General features: G+C 35.8%; 3 protein-coding genes across 3 annotated transcripts in view; all 3 read right to left on the bottom strand.

The window, feature by feature from the left end:
• Positions 1-23301, bottom strand: part of LOC149921095 (calcitonin gene-related peptide type 1 receptor-like) — a 317091-nt gene that overhangs the window by 69792 nt on the left and 223998 nt on the right. The gene's annotated exons all lie outside the window — the stretch shown is intronic.
• Positions 5829-6392, bottom strand: LOC149921096 (uncharacterized). Its single transcript, XM_090163894.1, has one exon. It carries the CDS (start codon positions 6390-6392, stop codon positions 5829-5831), a length of 564 nt encoding a protein of 187 aa, XP_090020020.1.
• On the bottom strand, positions 6441-7552 carry LOC149921097 (uncharacterized). Its single transcript, XM_090163895.1, has 2 exons — positions 7357-7552; positions 6441-7237 (listed from the first exon to the last, which is right to left on the bottom strand). Exons 1-2 carry the CDS (start codon positions 7550-7552, stop codon positions 6441-6443), a joined length of 993 nt encoding a protein of 330 aa, XP_090020021.1.

A 23301-nucleotide genomic window follows, 5' to 3' on the forward strand; every position in this document is an offset into this window, starting at 1 on the left:
ACATTGATAGGAAACTTAGGATTATTATAAATCAAGCGGTGAAATCAAAAGAAATTACGGAAAAGGAGAGATTTAGATTCTATAATGACAATGTTCAGACCCCTCATATTTATGGAAAACCCAAAATTCATAAGCCGAATAACCCACTACGAACTATAGTAGCTTCATATGGAAACCCAACGTACAACACGGGAAAAATTTTATGTAATATAATTTCCCCTTTAATTGGAAACAATATTTCTTGTTTAAAAAACTCTGAAGATTGTATTAAAAAACTAAAATCCCATTGCCCTGTCTTATCCCAGAATGACGTCTTAGGGAGTTTTGATATAACCGATATGTATGGTAGTATCCCTATAAATGAAGCCCTTAAATTATTGGAATCTAAATTGAGAAATGACCCTAATTTATTACAAAGATCTCCTCTTAAAATCAATACAATTCTTAAGCTTTCGGAATTATGTTTAAATAGTACTTATTTTGACTTTAATTCCCAAATTTATAAACAAAAAGACGGCCTAGCAATGGGGAATCCATTATCACCGGTTATAGCAAATCTCTTCGTGGAAAATCTAGAGGATACCATTTTTGGGTCGGACATGGACAAAAATCATTTGGCTTGCTGGCTTCGTTTTATGGATGATATATTTTTTGTATGGAAGGGAGACTTGGATTCATTAACGACTTTTCACAATGATTTAAATAATTTACATAACTCTATTCACTTCACTCTTGAACTAGAAGTTAACCACGAAATTCCTTTTTTAGACCTATTTATTAAAAATGTTAATGGTAAACTAACCTTTTCATTATTCCAAAAGCCTACTCATTCAAAAACCTTTTTAAACTTTAATTCAAACCACCCCAACCATGTAAAAACATCAGTCGTAAAAGGTTTAAAACACCATATTGAATCCATATCTGATAACCCAATTGCGGATAAATTAAAAATTAAAAATCAGTTAATTGAATCAGATTATCCAAAAACACTTATAGAAACCATATTTGACAGAAACTTAATCAGCATGCCTTCTGATATGAAAAGTAAACCTAAAGAGGAGGTTTTAGTTTTACCCTATATACCTAAAACCACAGAGAAACTTAAACGTATTTTGAAAAATTATAAAATAAACTTAGTATCAAAAACCACTAATATACTAAAAAATCAAATTTCTCATTTAAAACCTAAAATAGAAGATTCCGCCATTCGAGGCGTTATTTATGAAATCCCTTGCTCATGTGGAAAAACGTATATTGGTGAAACAAAACGTTCCATTTTAGACAGGATACGTGAACATAAATCCTGCGTGGCTAAGGGCGATATGAATAACGGAATTTCAAAACATATTTGGTCTACGTTAAACCACTCTATTAAATGGGATGATTACAAAATTTTAAAACGGGAAACCAATTGGTACAAAAGAAAATTCTATGAAGGATTGTATATTCGTAAACTAGGTAATTTAAATTTAGATAAAGGATGTCAAGAAGTAACTAATTGGGGTAATATTGTGATTTAAAATTTTATTTTATTTTATATTTATATTTTAATAATTCACACTGTCTTACATATACTTTGGATTTATCGGTTACATTGATTCTATTACACACGTAAATTGTTAAAATCAGTAAAACTTTTGTTTATTTTTTAACACGCTGACCTTCTGCTCGCGTGATATTAGAACTTGAATATGGCGCGTGGTAAAATTTTAAATCAAATTAAAACTAACGAACGACTGAAGAAGAGCCTCGGCTCGAAACGTCTTGTATAAAATAAGTTTTATCTTCTAATACCATGCCGTTTTCTCTGAATTAAACATAATTTCTACTAAGAATGATACATTTAGTTTGGTAACTTTTTTATTTTTTTAGTCATTCTATCATAAACCTAGTATACTATGGTTCACAAGGCTGAAAAATATTACTTCATTTTTTATAGGAAGAAGCTAATCTGGAAATAATAGAGTTTATCTTAAAATCCAAATATGTTGAAGATACGAGCACTTCACTGAATGTGATAAAACCCATGTCGATTTGCATTGCACGATCCCAATATTTTAACACTTTTCGATCAAAGAGCCGTTTCTGTAAACGTATTTACATGGGTGACGCGGAATATTTTCCAAGAACAAGTCACCTCATACTCCCCACCGTTCTACCAAAATATGTTATTGACAAAGCGGATATCTTGTGAGTATTTATTATTTTTCCTACGGTCAGATGGGTTACCATGACTTCAATTCTTGATCATGATAAATAAATTCAATTTCAGTATTCGGATCCTAAATAGAATTTTTCGCCCAATTCGGGTAATCCTTTTATATAAATTCGTCCGCTCCTACAAATTTGGATTGCTAATGAAACAAAATTATTCGTTAGAGCATTTAAGTGAAAATTTGGAAACATATTTGAAAATATATTTACTATCTTTGCGCTAAACTAAACGTCCTGGAGAAGCCAGTAATTATTCCCTCTCTTTAACCTTTAGTGAAACCGAGAAAATTCTCAAACGACAATTTTCTGTTTGTACAAGTCAAAGCGAAAATCTCAATTAAACTATTAAATGATTGCTTAACAACACTGAATGTCATGGGAACATTGTGCCTTGTTAATTTACAGTATTTCCAATGTGATTTTTTAACCTTTAATATAAAAAATGCCATGAATTTTAAGTACACATAATCCCCTCGATATATTCATTGTATTTTGAATGTTAATTTTAAATTTTAAAACATTTTCAACCATTCTTTACCTTAACATAAAACGGATTTATTTTTCGAAAATGAGGGTTTTAATCACCCTGTACATTAACTCAATCACTTTATCCTTTAACATAAGGAGATACCTTATCCTTAGCAATCGCATATAAATTGAACCGGAAAAATATAATTACAACGCTTTATAAATTCATTAGGAGTAATATTTTAATCACCCCGCCACCTGTTTAAAGGCATTATAAGTCGCTAGATGACTTGGGCCTAAGGTGGTGCCTTTCTGATTATTCTTATTCATATTAGCACAATATTACAACCTAAAAGGAATTTTTTAGCAGAACCAGCACTCAACAATAACAAAGATCCAAATCACCTTGTCAGTGAAAATTAACTTTTAACAAGTAATACTAATTAATTATTATAATAACAAACACCGAATCTCACTTAAAAGTAAAATTCAACCATAAATGAGGACAATGAGGAGGAATAATTTTTACCTATCTTAAATTTATATTTGTTTCTTACGAGCTTCAGTAAACAGTGTATTAGTAGTGAGGTGTTTGTTATGAAAATAAAAAAGGTAGAATCGAATGATGATTTTAATTTTATTTCTGGTGGACCGAAAGATTTCTATGAAACCAGCACAAATAAACCAATCGCGTTTGCATTTTCGAGAGAAGGAGTTTTCAACTTCGATGGGAATTATTTTAATTTTTGAAGCAAGAAACTTGAATTTTCAAGAAAAGGAATGACCATTTTTCAGAAGAATTTGTTTTTTATTTTCCAGAATAGAAATTTCTATTTTCCAGAAAAGGAATGATCATTTCCGAGAAAATGAGTTTTTATAAGCTTAGTCCCATTAAAATCTAACAAGTTCGTAGAGAGATAATAGCTTTGCATGTCATTTTATGACTCAGGCAAATTTGGAAAGTGCGTAAAAATTTAGAAAGATTATATTATAAGAGAGTAATATTTGGAAAAATATGCATCCCTAGAGTATAATATTTTTCTAAAAGTCTTTTTTATGTCCAGTTTTTCATTGCAATTATTTAACTGATTTTGTTTTAAATTTTAAACGTTCTTATGATTTCATTTTACTGTGAAATTTTATTGACTTTGTAAAAGATCGGTTGCTTTAGTGAAAAAGGCTTAACAAGAATATTTTTCAAAGGAAGAAACCTATTGCCTTTCAGCTCTTCATACATCAGTAACCTTTTGCGTTATTACTTTACAGGATTTTGCATTTTGTGGAAATGAATCTGATAAGACCATTTCAGATTTACGATGAGTTTAAACAGCGTTATTCGGAAAAGGGTATATGGAATGCTGTAAAACCCATCACATTGAGGTTCGTTAAGCCTATATACAAAGTGTGGATTTGTGGAATAGCACTGTCCATCTTGACTATTGGTATTGAATTGACTAAATATATAAATACATGTAAATAATGGTATTATAGCTTAAGTAAAACTTATTTCTGTTCCTAATTGAATGTAATGGTTTCCTATAATTGGAATAAAGCCCAATTTATTGTCGTCCCACTTACTAATTACTAGTGAGAATATTTTACTTTTATTATAATTTTATATTATAAATTGTTCGTGTGGCAATTCGGATTACTTGTTTTAAATTTACATACATAGCAGATGCAGTTAACACACTATTCGAAAACATTAAGCAGAAGTAATCTAACTTTGTATGGTTCTGAACAAAGTTACACAGGGGTTGTTCACAAATTATATAACGCAAAATTTATATTTTCAACTTTCACTCTACTTCGTAAAAAAAAACCTAATTTACTTCACAAATACTAAAACCTCTCAATTATAATATCACGGTAAAGCTTAAAAAAAAATTTTTTTTAGTTTATTTATATATTGTTTTACCTCTATTTTTAATGAGAAAATAAGTAATAATTGCAATTGTAACTTAAGAAATTGTCAATTTAGGTTCCGGTATAAAAAATTTCTTTCTTTGAAGAATATAAAGTAACGCTCAACTGGTCAAATTTGAGTCGATCACAAAATGACGTGCTAAGTTTGCTCGCTACGGTCCAAATACGCACGAGTACAAAATAACACGTAAAGCTATTATTTAGTTTCAATGCGACCAAGCTTATTTTAAGTTTTAACATTCGATTTATATTCTGTAGCCTTTGAAGTTTACTTTCAACCTCGAGGTCTTCAACATCTTTAATATTGAATTCAATTTCCTGGCGTAAAATATACTAGAAATGACAATATTTGCAATAAAGGTTAAATACATTTCACATATTTTGAATGCTCGTAAAATTGTTTAGGCATGAAAGGTGGCAAAGCATTTACTTTTTCAACGTAAAATGAATCTTTTTAAATTTTCTTGAAGGTCACCTTTCGTAATCGGACAGCTACTATATTTATTTTTGTGCTAGAATTCAATTTAGCTAACTCATCTGTGTAGGACACTCCAGTCCGCCCAGCTCGTTTCCTGAGTCTATGTTCCATAATATCGCACCTACATGCCAGCAAGTTGGACCTAGCCCAGCCATGTAAGTGTATTTCCCGTAGAGAACAGGGCCTGTTAACTTGAAAAACAATGGCTTATTGGCTTCTTCTTGTAAACTTAGAGAGCGTTAAACCACCCCCTTAACGTAACGTATATCTACATTTGTGCAGGAAATGCTTGGGAGAGCTGGGGAAATCACAAAGAGGGGATGGCCTACCGACTGAAAAATAGGCCGCTTAAAACCAAATCACTGAAGTTTGAAATTGCGCGTACTTTATCGAAAGTTACATCACGAACGATAATTAAAAAGGTAAACACCACCAATTTAAAATAAGAATGAGTTTAATAATAAAAGTGAAATACTGATAACTTGGACTCACAAAAATTCACATAAAGGGTTCCGTGAAATCGCTACAACAGGAACAACAACTCCAAACGTTTTTACCACAGAAAAACATTATAACACTAACCCTTTTTTTTTGGGTTTTTAAAAACATGCGCGCGCTTTTTATTATCGCGCGCAGATAAAGGTTATATTTGAATTTTGTCAATTTTATAGAGACATATTTATTCAATCAAATTACGAAATATCGGAATATATTTAACATTACTCCCGCCCTTGAACTCTGTTCAAGAAAACTGGCTTTCGAGGAGGTAGAGTAATTTGGTGGGTCTTTTTACAATCGTTCCATTTGAAAATCTGACGAAACACGACCTCACTTGTTCATCACGTGATGGACGGGTTTTGGTAACTACGGCCATTTTCCACGTTTGTCGCGGAGCTCGGGGCTCTTCAACCAAAACAACATCGCCCTCCTGCAGTGATTGTGTAGGAGTAGAATTCGTACGATGGTGAGCCGAGCGCAATTGTAGCAAGTAGTCATTTTTCCAACGATTCCAAAATGCATTCATCAGTGTTTGACGATACTTTAAACGCTTCTCTAATCTCCTTCTTGACATTAATTTTTCACCGTCAGCCGTAAACGTTTGCGATGGCAGAGTGGTTAACTTATCACCGATCAAGAAGTGCGCTGGCGTCAAAGGGGATGGTTCGTTGGGTTCGTTATAAACAAACGAAATTGGTCGCGAGTTGACTACCGCCTCAGCTTCGATGAGGATTGTTTCGATCTCTTCATAGGTCAAGGAGGCCTGACCGAGGGCTTTCCGAAGTGAACATTTCACAGTTTTCACCATCCGTTCCGAATATCCTCCGACCCAAGGAGCTCTATCGGTAATAAAGGTCTATTTTATTTGCAAGTTGCTGAAATGCAGTTGGATTTCTGGACTTTTCATTGAAGCCCACAATTTCTTCAAATCGGCGTCTGCGCGATAAAAAGTCTTTGCATTATCCGACATAATTTTCTGCGGAATTCCTCGACGCGACACGAAACGTCGGAACGCCAAAAGGAACTTGTCAGTTGACAAGTCAGATACAAGCTCAAGATGAACGGGGCGTGTTACAGCGCACGGGAACAAGGCGATGTAACACTTGTTTTTGTCTTTCGCCAGCAAAGGGCCCGCAAAATCAATACCGATATTTTGAAATGGGCGCGTCTCTATAACACGACTACTTGGTAAAGGTGCCATGGGTGCCGATGAAGGTTTTACGCGAAATCGTCTGCACACGGTACATTTATTAATCTCTTTTTTCACTAACTGGCGGCCACGAAGTTTCCAATAATAACTTCTTACTTCGCTCAGAGTATGGTTCACTCCGACATGCATAAGTCTCTCGTGATTATCTTTAACAATTAGCTCCGAGAGCCTGTGCGTTGGGGGCAGAATTACGGGGTGTTTCTCTTGATAAGTGAATTCTGTCTCTCCTAATCGTCCACTGACGCGGAGAAGGCCTTCGGAATCCAGGAAGGGTTTTAGCGAATGCAGCTTCGATGGCCGAACATCTTCTACCTTGGTCAGGTTTGAAATTTCTTTCGAGAAGCATTCTCTTTGAGCTGTTTTGAGAAGATAGCTCTCCGCTTTGATTATTTCTTTCGCCGTTAATGGCTTGCTTCTATTCTCCTGATGTCCCTTGGAAATGTCTATGAGGCGTAGTACGTACGCGGTTACACGTGTGACTTTCCTAAAGGAGCTGAATCGCTGTAAGTCAACCAGATTTTTTGGTTGGGTTTTATCACACTTAGGACTACATTTCTTGAACCGTTGTCTTTCTTTTCTTCAGCTGACGCTTCTGCCAAAAATTCGTCGGGAATTGGTATCTCATCATGGTGTTTTAAATCGTTTCGTAACCAGATTGGACCTTGAAACCAGAAATCACTCTTCGCCAGATCTACCATCTTCTTCCCTCTTGTAGGCAAGTCTGTCGGATTGTCGACTCCCCTGCAGTGTCGCCACATCTCGGGATCCGCTAAGGCGTGAATTTCCTTGACTCTGTTTGCGACAAAGGTTCTTCAACCTCCACTGGTTGGTGGTTTCTTGATCCACTGTAAAGTAATAGTCGAGTCCGACCACATGCGAATGAGAGAAAGCTTTTGACTAAAGGTCTTCATAAGATGCGCTACAACTCGTGCTCCTAATAGGGCACCCATAAGCTCAAGTTTCGGCAATGACAGAACCTTATCGTTAGGTTCATTTGTTTCTGAAGGAGCTACTTTTCTCTTCTGTACCTTGGATTTCGTAATAGGAGCTACTCTGCTTTTCGAGGCGACTAGAGTAGTGCCTATATTTCCTCCTTCATCTTCGTAGCGTAGATAAGCTACCGCAGCGTACGCTCGCTCGCTACTGTCTACAAAACAGTGCAGTTGTATGAATGTTATGTTCTCTGATTTGAATTCTTCAAAGTAGAATCTAGGTACTTTAACGTGTCGCAAATCTGGCAATTCTTCGCACCAGGTATTAAATGTAAGGGCCAAATCCTCGGGTTGTTTCTCATCCCAATCCAATGGTTTGCCGCTGTTGGATGATTTCAATTTCCACAATTGTTGAAATAGAATTTTCGCTCTCACAATAAAGGGGGAAAGTAGGCCCAAGGGGTCATATATTCTCGCAACTGCTTTTAGTACCCATCGCTTAGTCTCATCTCGCTCGCTGATGAACTTCAGAAGCGGTGCTACGTCAAAGTGTATCTCATCAGTTGCGGTATTCCAAGAGAGCCCCAAAACTTTCTGCGGCGATGAACCAATTAGGCTCTTTTCAGTTTCTAGTTGTGGGATTTCTCCTCGCTCACTCCATAATTTTCTCAATTCCGCAGAGTTGCTTTGCCATTTCCGCATCTTCATACCGGCTTGATTCAAGATGTTGGATATGTCACTCGTTAGTTCATTAGCACTTTCGGCATTCTTCGCTCCTGCCAACAAGTCGTCGACGTATAGTGAATCGTTGATTATTCGGCAAGCGTCTGGTTTCTCGTCTTTGAAGCTCTTCGCGTGGTACCTTACTGTCGACGCTAAAAGGAATGGGGAAGAAGTGATTCCAAATCCTACTCATGTCATCCGGTAGGTTATTAGTTTTCCGTTCGGGTTAGGCGCGTCGACGGTATTTAACTCTTCTATCACTGCCAAGAAAGGCTTGCGCAGTCTGGAGTAGAACTGTTGTTTTATCCTTGTCAATTACAGCAGCCGAAGCTACTAAAATCTTGCTCGCGTCGCTTTTGGAAGTCTCCTTTTGGGTCTCTTTCGTATCTTTAGTTTTCTGATCAGCAGCGCCAAGCGAATCGCATAACGTGGAATGATGCTTTCTTTTGCAGTGTTTGCATTCCTGATTTCTCGCTCTACAGTCTCTTGAATTGTGATATGCTCGTAAACACGTGAAGCAACGTCGTCTCTTCGCGACGAGTTCTCGTCTCTCAGCTACAGTAAATTTATTGCATTCCAACGTACTATGTGAAGACATTTCGCAAAAAACACAGTACTTGTCGGTTGCCGTAGTAAGGCTGGCTCCGCTTGCTATATGACGGTTTCCGCGGTAATCTGATCGCGAGTAGCTCGACCTTAGCGAACTATGATTTTGAATTTGCTTTCTTTCGGTAGATTTAGATCTCGTTCTCGACATGGCGAAAGCTCGTTCACGATCACGACTCGATATTTCTATTTCAAGAAATGACAGAAGTTCGCGGGGGCTCCAACGCTGGTTTGGATTTAAAGTTATCGTAAAGGCCAGCGCGATCTCTTCCGGTATGCTTCGGATTAAGAGTGGACACAAAAATGTGCGGAACGTATCTCTTCCGACTCCTAATGCTTCTAAATTTCTTATTTCCACTTCGCAGGTATCGTACAGATTCGTTAGAGCCTCCAAATCATTCGCTTCCGAGACTTTTTTCATGTATAGTAAATTGTCCAAATGCTTCGCTATAATAACTTCCGGCTCGCCGAAGCGCTTGTGTAAAATTTGAACAGCCGCGTCATAACTTAATGATGTTAGTCCCGCTATTGCTCGAGCGGCTTTTCCTTCCAAAAAAGATTGTAAATAGCTGAATTTCTCAGTGTCACTTAAAGATGTCGAATGAAAGTTTGATTCGAATATTCCCCAAAAATTAAGCCATTCCGAGGGTTCACCACTTAATTTCTTCACTTCAAGCTTGGGTAACCTGACGTTGAGTTTAGCCTCGCATCTCCGCTGATTCATTGAATGGGGAATCCAATTAGGGGAAGCCGACCTGAAAAATGCGTGTTCCCGGCCATGCGTCTCGTGCTGTCCAACGTTAGAATATTCCGAAACATCGTCATTACTCAGATCTAGACCGGCAGTCTCGATATTTCTCCCTAAGTTGACGATTTCCTTATCGTCCGAGCTTAAAATTGAGCGGTTAAGAACTGTCTTTGGCACTGTTTGCTTTTTCGATGCCTCCCTCGCCTCTAATCGTAGGCCTACAAGTAATTGTATACTCAAAATATCTTCTTTGTATTTTTCTACTTCTTCAATCTCTTTCTCGTAAGTCGCTTCTTCCAGCTCTAAGACTAGTGGTTCAATCTGCTCATCGAGTGTGAGGACTTCTTTTTCTTTCACATTTAATAGTTGCAGGTTCACTTTTACCCTTTCAAAGTTGATCACTGATTCATCGAGGTCAGCCGTAATGTCGTTCACCTTTTTCGTAATCGCGGTTCGTATGATACCTCTCTTCTTGGGCAATCCCGAGAGGACCGTGCCATTGGCCGACATGATGGAAGTTTATCAGTTCACGCTGATCACGAATCGCTTCTAATTACCGTCAAGTTCGATTTCGATACGCGGTTCCCGGGTTTCGGCACCAAAAATGTGCAGGAAATGTTTGGGAGAGCTAGGGAAATCACAAAGAGGGGATGGCCTACCTACTGAAAAATAGGCCGCTTAAAACCAAATCGCTGAAGTTAGAAATTGCGCGTACTTAATCGAAAGTTACATCACGAACGATAATTAAAAAGGTAAACACCACGAATGTAAAATAAGAATGAGTTTAATAATAAAAGTGAAATACTGATAACTTGGGCTCACAAAAATTCACATAAAGGGTTCCGTAAAATCGCTACAACATGAACAACAACGCCAAACGTTTTTACCACAGAAAAACATAATAACACTAACCCTTTTTTTTGGGTTTTTAAAAACATGCGCGCGCTTTTTATTATCGCGCGCAGATAAAGGTTATATTTGAATTTTGACAGTTTTATAGAGAAATATTTATTAAATCAAATTACGAAATATCGGAATATATTTAACAACATTTATTGTTTTGATGAGCAATTGCCCAACACAGCCACTGGATAAATAATCATATGATTCCATTGACTTGTGGCATTCAGTCTTTTTGTAATCACATGCTTTGGTTTTTATCAAATACACTGTTCAACACAATATGACCTTGTTCAGATTTTGGCCAAAGATTCATATTACGACCCATTGGGATTCTTGGATGTTTGCAGGATTGGCAGTGCCGTGGCCTAGGGGACCATCCTAGGATAAATCCCTAGGTAGAAGATTTTGTTTTAAAATTACCAAAATTTCTGCCTGGCAGTTTACGGACGCACCCTTAAATCGCAATGTTGTATAATTATCGCATATTTAGTATACGCTTGTTAAGAGCTTTTATTTAGTAATATAATTCTTAATATATTTCTTTGGGAAATGTTACGACAATTTTATGTTATTCTTTAGAATATGTTTTTAGAAAATCACATTCTTTAGGGTTTCTTAAGAATTTATTTTAAACATTCCTTAAGAACGTTCTTTGGGGAAAAGGGGCTAATTTCCCATATTTCCCAATGGAATTTTTTTTAATTTCACAGAATACCGTGAAAAAATTTCTTAAGATTTCATAATAATTTTTTTATAGGGGGAATCTCTACGATTTCTGTACGTCGAAATAGCAAATCAGACCAGTCATATACTTGGATTTTCGCAGCCTAATTTCTTGAGCTAGCACGGTAAACAAAAAAATTCAAACGCTGGTGTGGTCCTTTAACTAATACGATTTCTTCATTAAGTCCTAGGATCTTATTTTAAGGCTCTTAGACAGGATTAATTTTATCCGCAATACACCTTTAAGAAAATAATTAGTTTGTTTACTCCTCCTTAAGAATCTGTTGTTCTAATGGAAGATATACCGTACTAAAAAGAAGCTTTGCGTTTTCTCAACGCAACCTTTTTGCAGAAACCTCCGTAGAAAAATGTAATTACAAGAATAAGCTGATTCTGGGCGTCAGTGGAAGAAACTGCCCTGCCCTTACCTTATTTTTTTTATAAAGACTTGCTTTCCCTACGTCCTAACGTCTCCCACCCTCCCAATTTTAAGGGAATTGATTTGTTCAATTTCTCAGGCTCCTCTTGCCATTTGTGTCAGCCACAAATATGGACTTCGAAACAGGGTGAAGCATGCTCTATCGGATTGGTTATACGAGTTCTAAATTGGGTTCTACCTCATTCTTTCTTTGAAGTAGAAACTAATACTAATAGGATGAGGCTAAGCAAAAATTATCTTATTAAGGAAGGGAACCAAATTACTTTTTGGCAACTTGCCATAGTTCGATACTTTAAGGCAAAGGTGGGACCTGCAGCAATTTGCGACGACCTGTCCAACCTGCACCTGCCAAGTTTCTAACCTGTACCACCTGCAACCTGCAATTTTTCCTAAAACCAATGATCTACCCAACCTGCACCTGTATTCTATTTCACCTGTCCAACCTGCAACCTGCGCAGGTAACCTGCAAATCACCTGCAGAAATAATAATAAGGGCATATGTAGAGAAGTATTAATATATATTTTATTGAGGTAAATGCTAAAGAGTAAGCAAGTACATTAGTTCAATCAGTTAAACGTATTTTTATATTTATTGTAATATTATCCAACTCTGGGATATTATTTTAATATTAAATATTAACTGGTCTTTTAAACGCTTTAACTACAAAGAAAATAATCAACCAACGTCACTGGCACCGTAGAAATTTAATTCTTGGTCTCCAAAATAAAACGTATTTTACAGCTAAGGCCAAAGTTCAAGATCAGCGATTCAATCTTTGGATTAGTTTTCTGGCGCTCTATTTACAATATGAAAGTACCCTATAAGAGTTAAATCGTTGCAGACAGAATTTTAGGAGAGTTAGCAAAAGAAGAGCCTGAATGCATGAACAGTTGATTATAAATAGTTTTGCCTTCAATACTAGAATACAACTCCAACGCGAAAGTAGACCTTGGTCTTATCGTCACATATAGGAGGCCGCACAAGAAAACATATGACCCCTAGAGGAGAGGAAAAGAGAGCACATACGTAATGGCAGGATAAGGTACAAATTACGAGGGTACTGGAGGGTAAAAAAAGGGTACAAGTGAATAAATCACGAGAGAAACGGATGGGGAAAATCTCAGCCTGAAAAATGTCGGCCTCTGGGTTCAAGTGAAATTGTTCGTGGCGGACCTCATGTTCATACCAAAATACTACGAAGGCACAGCCAGTGCCAGCATCGTTCTTTAAACAATCAGTAAAAATTTCTTACCACAGACCCCTGGGCTCGGTGGTCGGGCATGGGTAGGTCATCCTGCAAGAGGTATGCTCCCCTTACAAAATATTTCTATAGGTTTTCTATGAAATCTTATAGAAACGTATAGAGGGCCTATAGATTTCTATATCCTATAGAGTGCTCTATAAATATCTCTATAGAAAATACACTAATTTTTTCTATAGAAATTATATGGATTGATTTCTATGTTGTTTTCTACAATAATTATATCAAAATATACCAGCTATTTCTATAGAAATTATATGGATGGATTTCTATGGTGTTTTCTACAATTATTATACCAAAATATACCAGTTATTTCTATAGAAATTATATTGATTGATTTCTATGGTGTTTTCTACAATAGTTATATCAAAATATACCAGTTATTTCTATAGAAATTATATGGATTGATTTCTATGGTGTTTTCTACATTTATTATATCAAATTATACCAGTTATTTCTATAGAAATTATATGGATTGATTTCTATGGTGTTTTCTACAATAGTTATATCAAAATATACCAGTTATTTCTATAAAAATTGTTGGTTATTTGAATTCTCCAGATTAATTTGCCAAATGGAAGTATAAATTGGCACCAAAGTGAAAGCTCAAAATTATTATGGTTAATTTGAAAAACACCCCAAATATGTTGTTTGAGTTCGCCCAAAGGGTTTATATTTGCAAAATTAATTTATAAAGGACATCGCACTTCTTCTATGGGATTTGGCTTTCGACCGATTTTTTTTCAAATTAAACATGTTGTTGGGCTTGATCAAAGGAGCAAAATTGTCCATTGCCATTTTTTCCTAGCTCCTATAGTTTGGCCAGTAGCAGCGGTCAAAAGTGGACGAAGCTTAGTGTAGTCTATTTGTTAAAAGAAGGCTTGGCCCTTCGCTTAACCATTGCCCCCTGGATTAAGAGAAGGCCTAGAAATGGGCAGGTGTTGAATTTTTGAAAATGGCAAAATCAATTTTAGGTTTATGCCTCTGTTGGCCGAAAGATGGCCCTAGATCTTTCCATTTTGACGTCATCAAGTCAGGCTGACAGCGAAAGATCGGCTGCTATTGCTTAAGGGCATTGACTTATGCGATAATATTTAAAATTCCCGCCTTCATCATCTCGATATGAAGGTTGGAAATCGCGCCATCTACTGAGTGTTTGGCGAGCGTGTAAAAAATGGTTGCCGCCCCCTGTAGAAAAACGATTTCTAGGCCTTCTCTTAATCCAGGGGGCAATGGCTTAGCGCTCTATGTTTGCGCGTCGCTAGTCCGGGCTCACTATCAATAGAGGTTTCTTGCTGAAATTCCGGGTGCTTCCCAAAACCGAGCGTCGTACTTGGTTTCGTTCTGTTCGTACGACGTTCTGATCGCACGATGAACGAACTCAGTAGATAAATAGTTCAGTATTGAGTCTTAACTGTCGTGTGACCGTGACTTTAACCGAGTATGTGCTGTATCGATAAATAGGTGTTTGATCTGTTGTTGAGTGACTGTTTCTTATCTATGAGCGAGTGTTGAATGTGGCATTCAACGAAACGGTTAATCATATATATTCTGATTTCTGTAGTATTTATTTTATTTTATTATTGCTCATAAAATATTGATTAATAAATAATTTCACGTACGAAAATTCATCGAATAATAAGTTGCGAGAAAAGAAATAATGAAGTAGAGGTGTAAAAATATTGGCAAGAAAACTCTATTGATAGTGAGCCCGGACCAGCGACGCGCGAGCGTAGAGCGCTAACCGATGGGCCGTGACTCCTTTTAACAAATAGACTATACTAAGTTTTGTCCACTTTTGACCGCTGATACTAGACAAACTATAAGAGCTAAGGAAAAATAGCACGAGACAATTTTGCTCCTTTGATCAAGCTTAGCAACATATTTCATTTTGAAAAAAATCTGTCGAAAGCCAAATCCCATAGAAGAAGTGCGATGTCCTTTCAACGAGTTAGTGGAAACTCTAAATGGGGAATGATAAAAGTGGTTCACTTTGGTGTACTATAGTTATTTCAGTGTGAAAAACACCCCAATATGGGTTTGAATTCACCCGAAGGGTTACGATTTGCGAAATAGAAGTATAAATTGGCACCAGGGAGTGAAAACTCTCAAAAATTTTATGGTTCATTTAAGTGACTAACTTTGATGTACTACAGATATTTAAATGTGAAAAATATCCTAGGTTTTCTATAAAAATATCCTAGGTTTTCTTTAAAAATATCCTAGGTTTTCTATACATATATACTAGGTTTTCTATAAAAATATCCTAGGTTTTCTATAAAAATATCCTAGGTTTTCTATAAAAATATCCTAGGTTTTCTATAACAATATCCTAGGTTTTCTATAAAAATATCCTAGGTTTTCTATAAAAAATATCCTAGGTTTTCTATAAAAATATCCTAGGTTTTCTATAACAATATCCTAGGTTTTCTATAACAATATCCTAGGTTTTCTATAAAAATATCCTAGGTTTTCTATAAAAAATATCCTAGGTTTTCTATAAAAATATCCTAGGTTTTCTATATAAAAAATTCTAGTTTTTCAATAAAAATATCCTAGGGTTTCTATAAAAATATTCTAGTTTTTCTATAAAAATATCCTAGTTTTTCTTTAAAAATATCCTAGGTTTTCTATAAAACCATCCCTGTACTTTCTGTAAAAAAACTCAGTATTTCCGCTCACTTTCTATAAAAATCACCAGTTTTTTCAGGATAGTAATTATTCTAGCTCTATAGAAAAATGACCCAAATTTCTATAGAAATTATATAAACTATTCCGAATGTAATTCTATAGAATTTCCATGGAATATTTTGTTAAGGGGATCGTACCAAAAATCGTGCGGTCTTAACAAATTTGTTGGTAGCAAACGGGTGTGAAGATGGGTTGCGGGAATGCCAATAGAGAACAGTCTGAAGACAGCTGCCTCTTGACTAGCAATAAGATCAACCAGAGTCCGACGAGCTAAGACAAGCAGGGCATCGGTAGATTCCGTGCAATATGCCTTCGTGATGCGAAGAGCAAAAATGCGTTGAATACTTCTGAGTTTTTGAACCATCTTAACATTAGGGATGCAACGGATAACCGGAACCGAAACCGGAACCGAGAAGAACCGGTTAAATTCTAGGAACCGGAACCGAAACCGGAACCGATAATAACAAAATTTGATAACCGTATCCGGAACCGGAACCGATATTTGTAAAAAAATTAAACGGTTTTATAACTTTTTTACCACCATTTAGCGCATGTTGAAATTTAGTACTTAAACTTACTAATTTACTATTATTTGTTTTTCATATAAGCCCATCTTTATCCGCTATGCGCGTTTCTACGTAAGTGTCAATGACACCGTCTTACGCATTCTCAATTTAAAATGGGCTGGTGACTCATCCACAAAATGTTTTCTTTGTAAACTGGCAATCCGCGATAGTTTAAGTTTTATTTTCTTCAGTCGCCAGCTCGGCATAATTTCCCAAATGTAGTGCTACTAGTGTGCCATGATGCCATCCGTGTGGGGCAGAAAAAATTAACGACCCCTTTCGGAACCAACTGAAAGGAGAAACGGCGGGAAAGCCAGTGGCGTAGATAACACCCCCACAAACCGCACAATGGGTGGGGGCAAATTGCCTATGGGGCTGTGTGCAGTGCAACCGCGCGTTGTTTTTCTCTTATCAGCTCAAGTTAATGCTTCGCTTATTTCGAATATTTATTTAGATTTCTATGCCGAAAGGCCGGGTACTACCAACAGGCGAGCCCAAACTTTATAAATGCAACATAAATATCCGTCGCATAAATATCCCAACAACGTACATAGTGAAAGTAACATAGAGTTGGGAGTCCTACTTTACTGAATTTTGAAAAGAATCGAGACACGTGTTTTATAGCAGATCGTTATTCGTTAAACGCGGTAAATTAATAACAAAGTTGTCTTCGCTGTTAAAAGTTTAAATTTCAAGTTTGTAAGGTAAGGTTAATTTGTTTACATACTATTAGGACATGAATTGTTATTTGTTGTGGTATTATTCTACTAGACAAATGTTGAAAGTTTTGATCTAAACTGTAGCAGTGATCAGTGGCGTAGCGTGGGCCATTGTCGCCCGGGGCGGAATCATAATTCCAAGGAGGATAGGAATAGAGGCGAAGTAGTAGGGATGAACGCGCCAAAATCATCCTTGTAAAAAGGGGGCAATTTGGCCGCCCTCCTAATGGTGGCGCCCAGGGCGGTCCGCCCCTCCGCCCCCGCCCCTCGCTACGCCACTGGCAGTGATCTATTTTATCACCAATTTTATTTTCTTGGCATTCACTCGATGATGAGGACTCATGACTACTAACAGGTTGTGAAGTAGCTAAATCGTCTTGATTATGACTATTTCCTCTATCACAATGTTGCTTGCAACATCGCAAAAAGTATCATTAAACAATGAGCCAAAAACGAGGCACCTTGTCTCCTTTTGATTTACGTCCGGTGACGTTGAAGTGGTAGCCGCAAACTGATTGGTGTTTAGACCCCAATAACTCTACGCAATGGTGTGGGCCAAGGTTTCCTACTCTGGTCATCATCCTTGGCATTAGCGTTTATGATGTTAACCCATTCATCACGTTATGTTTTATATTGAGGAAATGGACTAAATGAGACCTTCCTGTTTCTGTAGGTTGATGATTTGCACCCCGGAACACAACACCTACGTCCACCAGTCTTTGTTGACATTGCTTCTTTTTCGTTCCGTTATGAATTTCTAAAACCAATATATTTTTCAGTCATACTTAGCCTTACATTCATTTAAATTTGACACATAAAGTAAGCCCTGACAAGTATATGCTAGAAAGTAATGTTACATAACAGAAACGTATCAGATAAGCCTATATTTAGAATAGGCATTGAAATCAACAAAATAAATATATTTACCTATACGTTTTCATGAAAAGCTTTAAAATACGATCTTCTTATTAAATTTTTAAAAGAGAAATTAAACCTTAATCCACAGTCTGCTCTTGTTAGGCCTAACAATAACTCGTAAAGTTTACTCTTCACTGGATGTGGCTGCCAAGAGGAAATAAAAAAGTACTGCCAACTTTTTTTAGTGAAGTTGGCGTTGAGTGACGTCGAAAAAACAGGAGTCCGGCCGTTGAACATTTTATAGAAAGACCTATTATACGTAATCATTTAAAACCACGAAATATCAGTCTCTGTAAAGATAGAGTTTAGTATTTGAAGTCGTTATTTATTTTATGGCTAAATTATCAATCTTGTCAAATGTTTAAAAAATATTTCATTATAGTATTTATTAAAAATATATAAACCTTTTGAATAGTTGATTAAAATCGAGTCGAATGCACTTCAGCGAGGCAAAAAAGAAAAACATTAATATTTAAAATCTTTTTAAAAACTCAAAAATAGGAAATTAACTTTACCTAACTACTGATTAAAATCGAGTTAAAGGAAAAATCAGTCATCCAAGCCATAATGAAAAATGTTCGCCTCGGTGAAAATTGATTAAATGCAGAAAATTTAAACATAAATGCAAAACACAAGCTGGAAGCCGTACCTATCTCTGTGGAAATATTATTTTATCAGTTTATTTACATTTGGGCATTTTCGTTCTGATTTCATTATAGATTTTGTTTATCGCCAAGACGTGAACGTTACAATTTTAAGCAAAATAACCCGTGAAGGTTTGAAATATACCAGAAATCATATGATTTGCTCAACTACAGAAAAGTAGCAAACGAATGTAATATAGCGGTAGGATGTTTCTTTAATGACCACTATCAATCACTAATAGATTCACCCACTACAATGTTGAGCAGTAATAGCGGCCAACAGAAAACACGCGTAATTTTTACCTGGTGTGGTTTCTGAGGTAGTGAATGTCTTTTAGGTCATTCAAGAAAGTGGTTTCTTGTGTTGAACGGAGTATAATACTTTTACATTCACTTCTTTCGATACATCTTTAAGGTTAATCACTTAATCTAAACCAATGAATATGAATTAATGTTAAATTATTATTTAATTAACACGGTTAAATTTAGATAGTGGAAGTCAACAAAAATGAATAATTCTGAAATCATTATCAGATATTATACTTGGAGTCACAAAATGAAGATACAAGTAGGAAATTTCTGTTAATCTGAATTTTAATCCAAGATAGTTTTATTTTACGATAGAACCAACTAATTTTGATTCACCATATACATCTTAACACTTGAGTAGTCAGCAATGACATTATTTAAATAATATGTTTATTGAGATACTTTCTTAATATCCAAAGTAACATAATTTTTTGTGCCTAACTCTCATTATTTTTTATATTTTAGGGGAAAGTTATGTATGCGGATCCTGTTACGAGCAATGAGGTTCCCTATGACCTTTGGCCTATTACCAGAGCATTGAGATACGTTCTTCGGAATCTGCGGAATGTTACGTAAGGAAAGATCACGGAATTTTATTTTATCAGTTAGTTAAGCTACACATGAGCAAATAATTACATAATTGACTGATATCTATTCCAAGTTAACTTTATAACCGTTTCGGTTTCAAATCAACTAAGTCGTATCTCAGTCAGATACAATAACTCTACTGCCAATATTATATAAGCTACCTATTTGTATTTTATCATTAGATTATCGGGTGAAGCTCGAGAAAATGAATGTGGAAAATGAGATAATATGCTAAAATAAGGAAGACCTATATCTAGTAAAAAGTTTCAAACCCCATTATGACCGTTTAAGATATAATGCACATTTCTTAAAGGTATATCTTCAGTGCAACACTGATAACAAATTTAAATATAAGCATAAATTTAAAAATGAATTATATTACCAAATTTAAATTTTCTTTACAGAATTGTCAGGAATCAAAAACCGGAATTAGGCGTAAGTTGCTAAAACTGCTCTTACTCAAAGCATAAAAAAACATTTAATTGAAAAGTACCCGAAATTCAAACTTTGTTTGCATCGTAACCCTTGGCTTGATACAGCGATTAAGAATGAGATTAGTTGATGTGTCTTTCCACTAGCTAAAGGCAGGTTTAGTACAAAATTTCCGGAATTAAATTCCCTGATATTTCCAGGTTTTCTTTGACCAAATTGTCATATAATCCATGACCATTTTTGTAGAATAAATGAATGGTTTGAGGTTAAAATCTTGAAAATTATTTTATTTCATAAATTTATTTGCCAGATTTTTTGGGAACATTTTAAAAGTCCCTTACCTTTCCCTGACATTTTGGCATCATTTTCAAATTCTCTATCTTTTCCCTGACCTTTTGAGAACATTTTCAAATTCCCTGACTTTTCCCTGACCTTTTGAGAACATTTTCAAATTCCCTGACTTTTCCCTGACCTTTTGGATCATTTTAAAATTCCTTGACTATTCCCTGACTTTTCTTAGCTTTCCAGATTTTCCAGGTCGTGTACGAAGCCTAAAAGGGTTTCCCTTGAATTTTTCAGTTTCCCTTTTACACAAACACCATACATGTACATGCTCGCTTAACTTTCCACTATTCGGCTTCGTATTTTAACCTGGCACGTTATATTAAAAGTCGCTAAAGAACTTAGTCCGGTGGTGGTGCCATGAGTATTAGCCTATCTGATTATCCCATTTAAAGGGACCTTCTGAAAGAATATATAATTTTTTTCTAAAATATGATATACCTTTATTTTTACCTATAAAGAACTTATTAATACATAAAGATTTGCGTAGAGCACGCTTTTCAAAAATTATAACCAATGGCTCTGCAGTCGCTACTATTCGTTTGAATTTATTTTCCGGAATACCATAGTTTTCAAACAACTATAAGAAATTATTAATGGATAGCAAATGTCAATGTTAAACGTGTGGAGTTTTTTAATTAGTGGTTTAAAATATATAATTTTAGTTTACTAAATGATTCGTTATTTGACGGCCGTGCGGATAGTAATATGAAATAGTGATACATTTGCCGGAATCTGATGAAAATGGTTAAGTATGAGAAAGACATTTCCTTCCACCTCTAAAATAGTGAAAGACTACCTCGCCATACCAACACCTTGGCGTTGTTCATTAAATAGAGTCTCAGCTAATAATTTTCATTATGGTTGAGACTGTCATTAAAATTTGTATAATTCATTTCATCCAAAGTACTGTTTTTATCTATGAAAAGCTATTAATAAGGTTAAAGATTAGGAAATAATAAACAAATTTAGTTGCTTATGAAACGATACAAAATATTGATTCAGGGAATTAATTAAATTGGTTCATGCTTTTAGTCCATAGGCAAAGTTGAATTAATGTTTAAAGTGAAGCGGTCTCTTTGATCAGCTTAATATGCTAAAATAGGGAATACAGTAATTTAGTATATAGGGTGACGTACAACAGATACCAAATTGGAACAGTTAATCACACCAGTTATTTAATTCTAAACAAGTGTATTAACAAGGAAAATTGTTATATTAAAAGTAATGGTGCACCCTAATTGTAATTACTATTTTGGCTAGTTGTACCCTCAATAAGTTTAATGAAGCTACTCACAAAAACGATGCGTTGGCGTGCTCCGTCGAAACAATCAAGATGGCTTTCCGTAGACGAGCCATAGGGTGACGTTGAAGGGTTAACGGCGAGGCTTTTCCACTCTGGCGGAATTGAACCTTTTGGTTCGGCGGAACATAAATCTCTTGCTCGGTTTTGTTTCACACGACTCTTCATAGAAAACCATGTATACGCTAGAATAAATTAAACATTTGACTATTCAGTCCGTCCTCGGCTCTGTTTCCTTTTAGGTCGACCATCTCGCTCGACGTCGTCCTTTTCTTACTCATTTTTCCACACTGGGGGCTAGGAGCAACAAACACAACACGCCACACAAGGAGAACACCACCCGCCAAAAGTCGTTAATTTTTTTGCGTACATTGGTCATTGGTTAGAAGGGGTTAATTCAGAAAGTGTCTTCCCCCTTTCCGTAAAACGTTTATCGTAAAGGTTCGTCCAATGAAATTTGTACACAACACGGCGTTAGCGTGTTCCAAGGCTAGCTGCGTTCTCCTTGTGTTTGTTGCTCCTAGCTGCCGGGTTGTTACCTTCAGGGCTTTCGGGGAAAAGCCATGAAGTAGGTTGATTGCTGGTGAAATACTCGGGAAAATATGAGGTACCCCAGCCAATGACAACCCAGACGTTCACAAAGTAAAATGAACGACCATCCAACGGAAATTGGGAACGGGTACAACAGTTTCAATACGAAAATAATAATTATCTAATAAAAAATTCAAAACGTTATAAAATGTTTCGAAAATAAATTCTGTTCTTTTCTTCATAACTGTTTAATTAATAATTTTTTCGTGGAGGAAGTTGAACGGCTTCATTTGATTAAAAAACAGATATGTACATTTTTATATCAATATTCTTCTCTGGAATATTCATTTTAAAAGAGCTATAAATTAAAACTCATTTTTATACTTCCAAAATATGGTATTCACCGTTGATGTACAGGACAATATCAATGTTTTAATCTAGTAATTGCAATTTGGTTTCCTTTTCGATCAAATACTATTTGATCATTTGCAACTATAGGATTTGACCAATAGATATTCAAACAAATGATGCAACCCCTCATCTCAAATTAATATTTTTTCTTTTAACAGGAGGAAGTCTGCGTAACGCCTGTAACCGCATCGAGCATCGTTTTGAATAAGAAGATAAATCACAGCCACACGACTCCGTCATTTTTGTGGCAACACTTCAGAATCTTCAGCTGCCTGGATGGACTGGACAATAAAGATCGAGTTCACTTACCATCTGAAGCGATGGGCCTGGACACCATCGTCTGGTTCTTGATTTCATTTTTAACGCTTTCGTTCCTCTCCGTTTTTGTTTTCAAGGGAGCTTTTTCTAGAATGATAAATTTAAAATTAATGAGAAGAATCATGGATATCACATTTTTCTACTTTTCGTCTATTCTACTTAAACGTAAAGTAACATCATATTTTATATTCTTCCAGCAAAAAAAACGTACTTTTACTCATAAGGCAACTTTTATAGCTGAAATTTCATTATGTACTCTAAAATTTTTAGCTTTTCAAAAAGGTCATTTCAAGATGAGGTCCACGAGATATCCTAACTTCACAAAATCTCTGGTTTTTGTGGTCAAACTGCGGTGTTAATGAAAAGCTCATTTAAGGCATTTTGTTTTACGTGGGTACA

The sequence above is a fragment of the Leiobunum rupestre genome, chromosome 11, assembly GCF_980474605.1.
Source record: "Leiobunum rupestre chromosome 11, qqLeiRupe1.1.hap1, whole genome shotgun sequence".
NCBI lineage: Eukaryota > Metazoa > Arthropoda > Arachnida > Opiliones > Sclerosomatidae > Leiobunum > Leiobunum rupestre.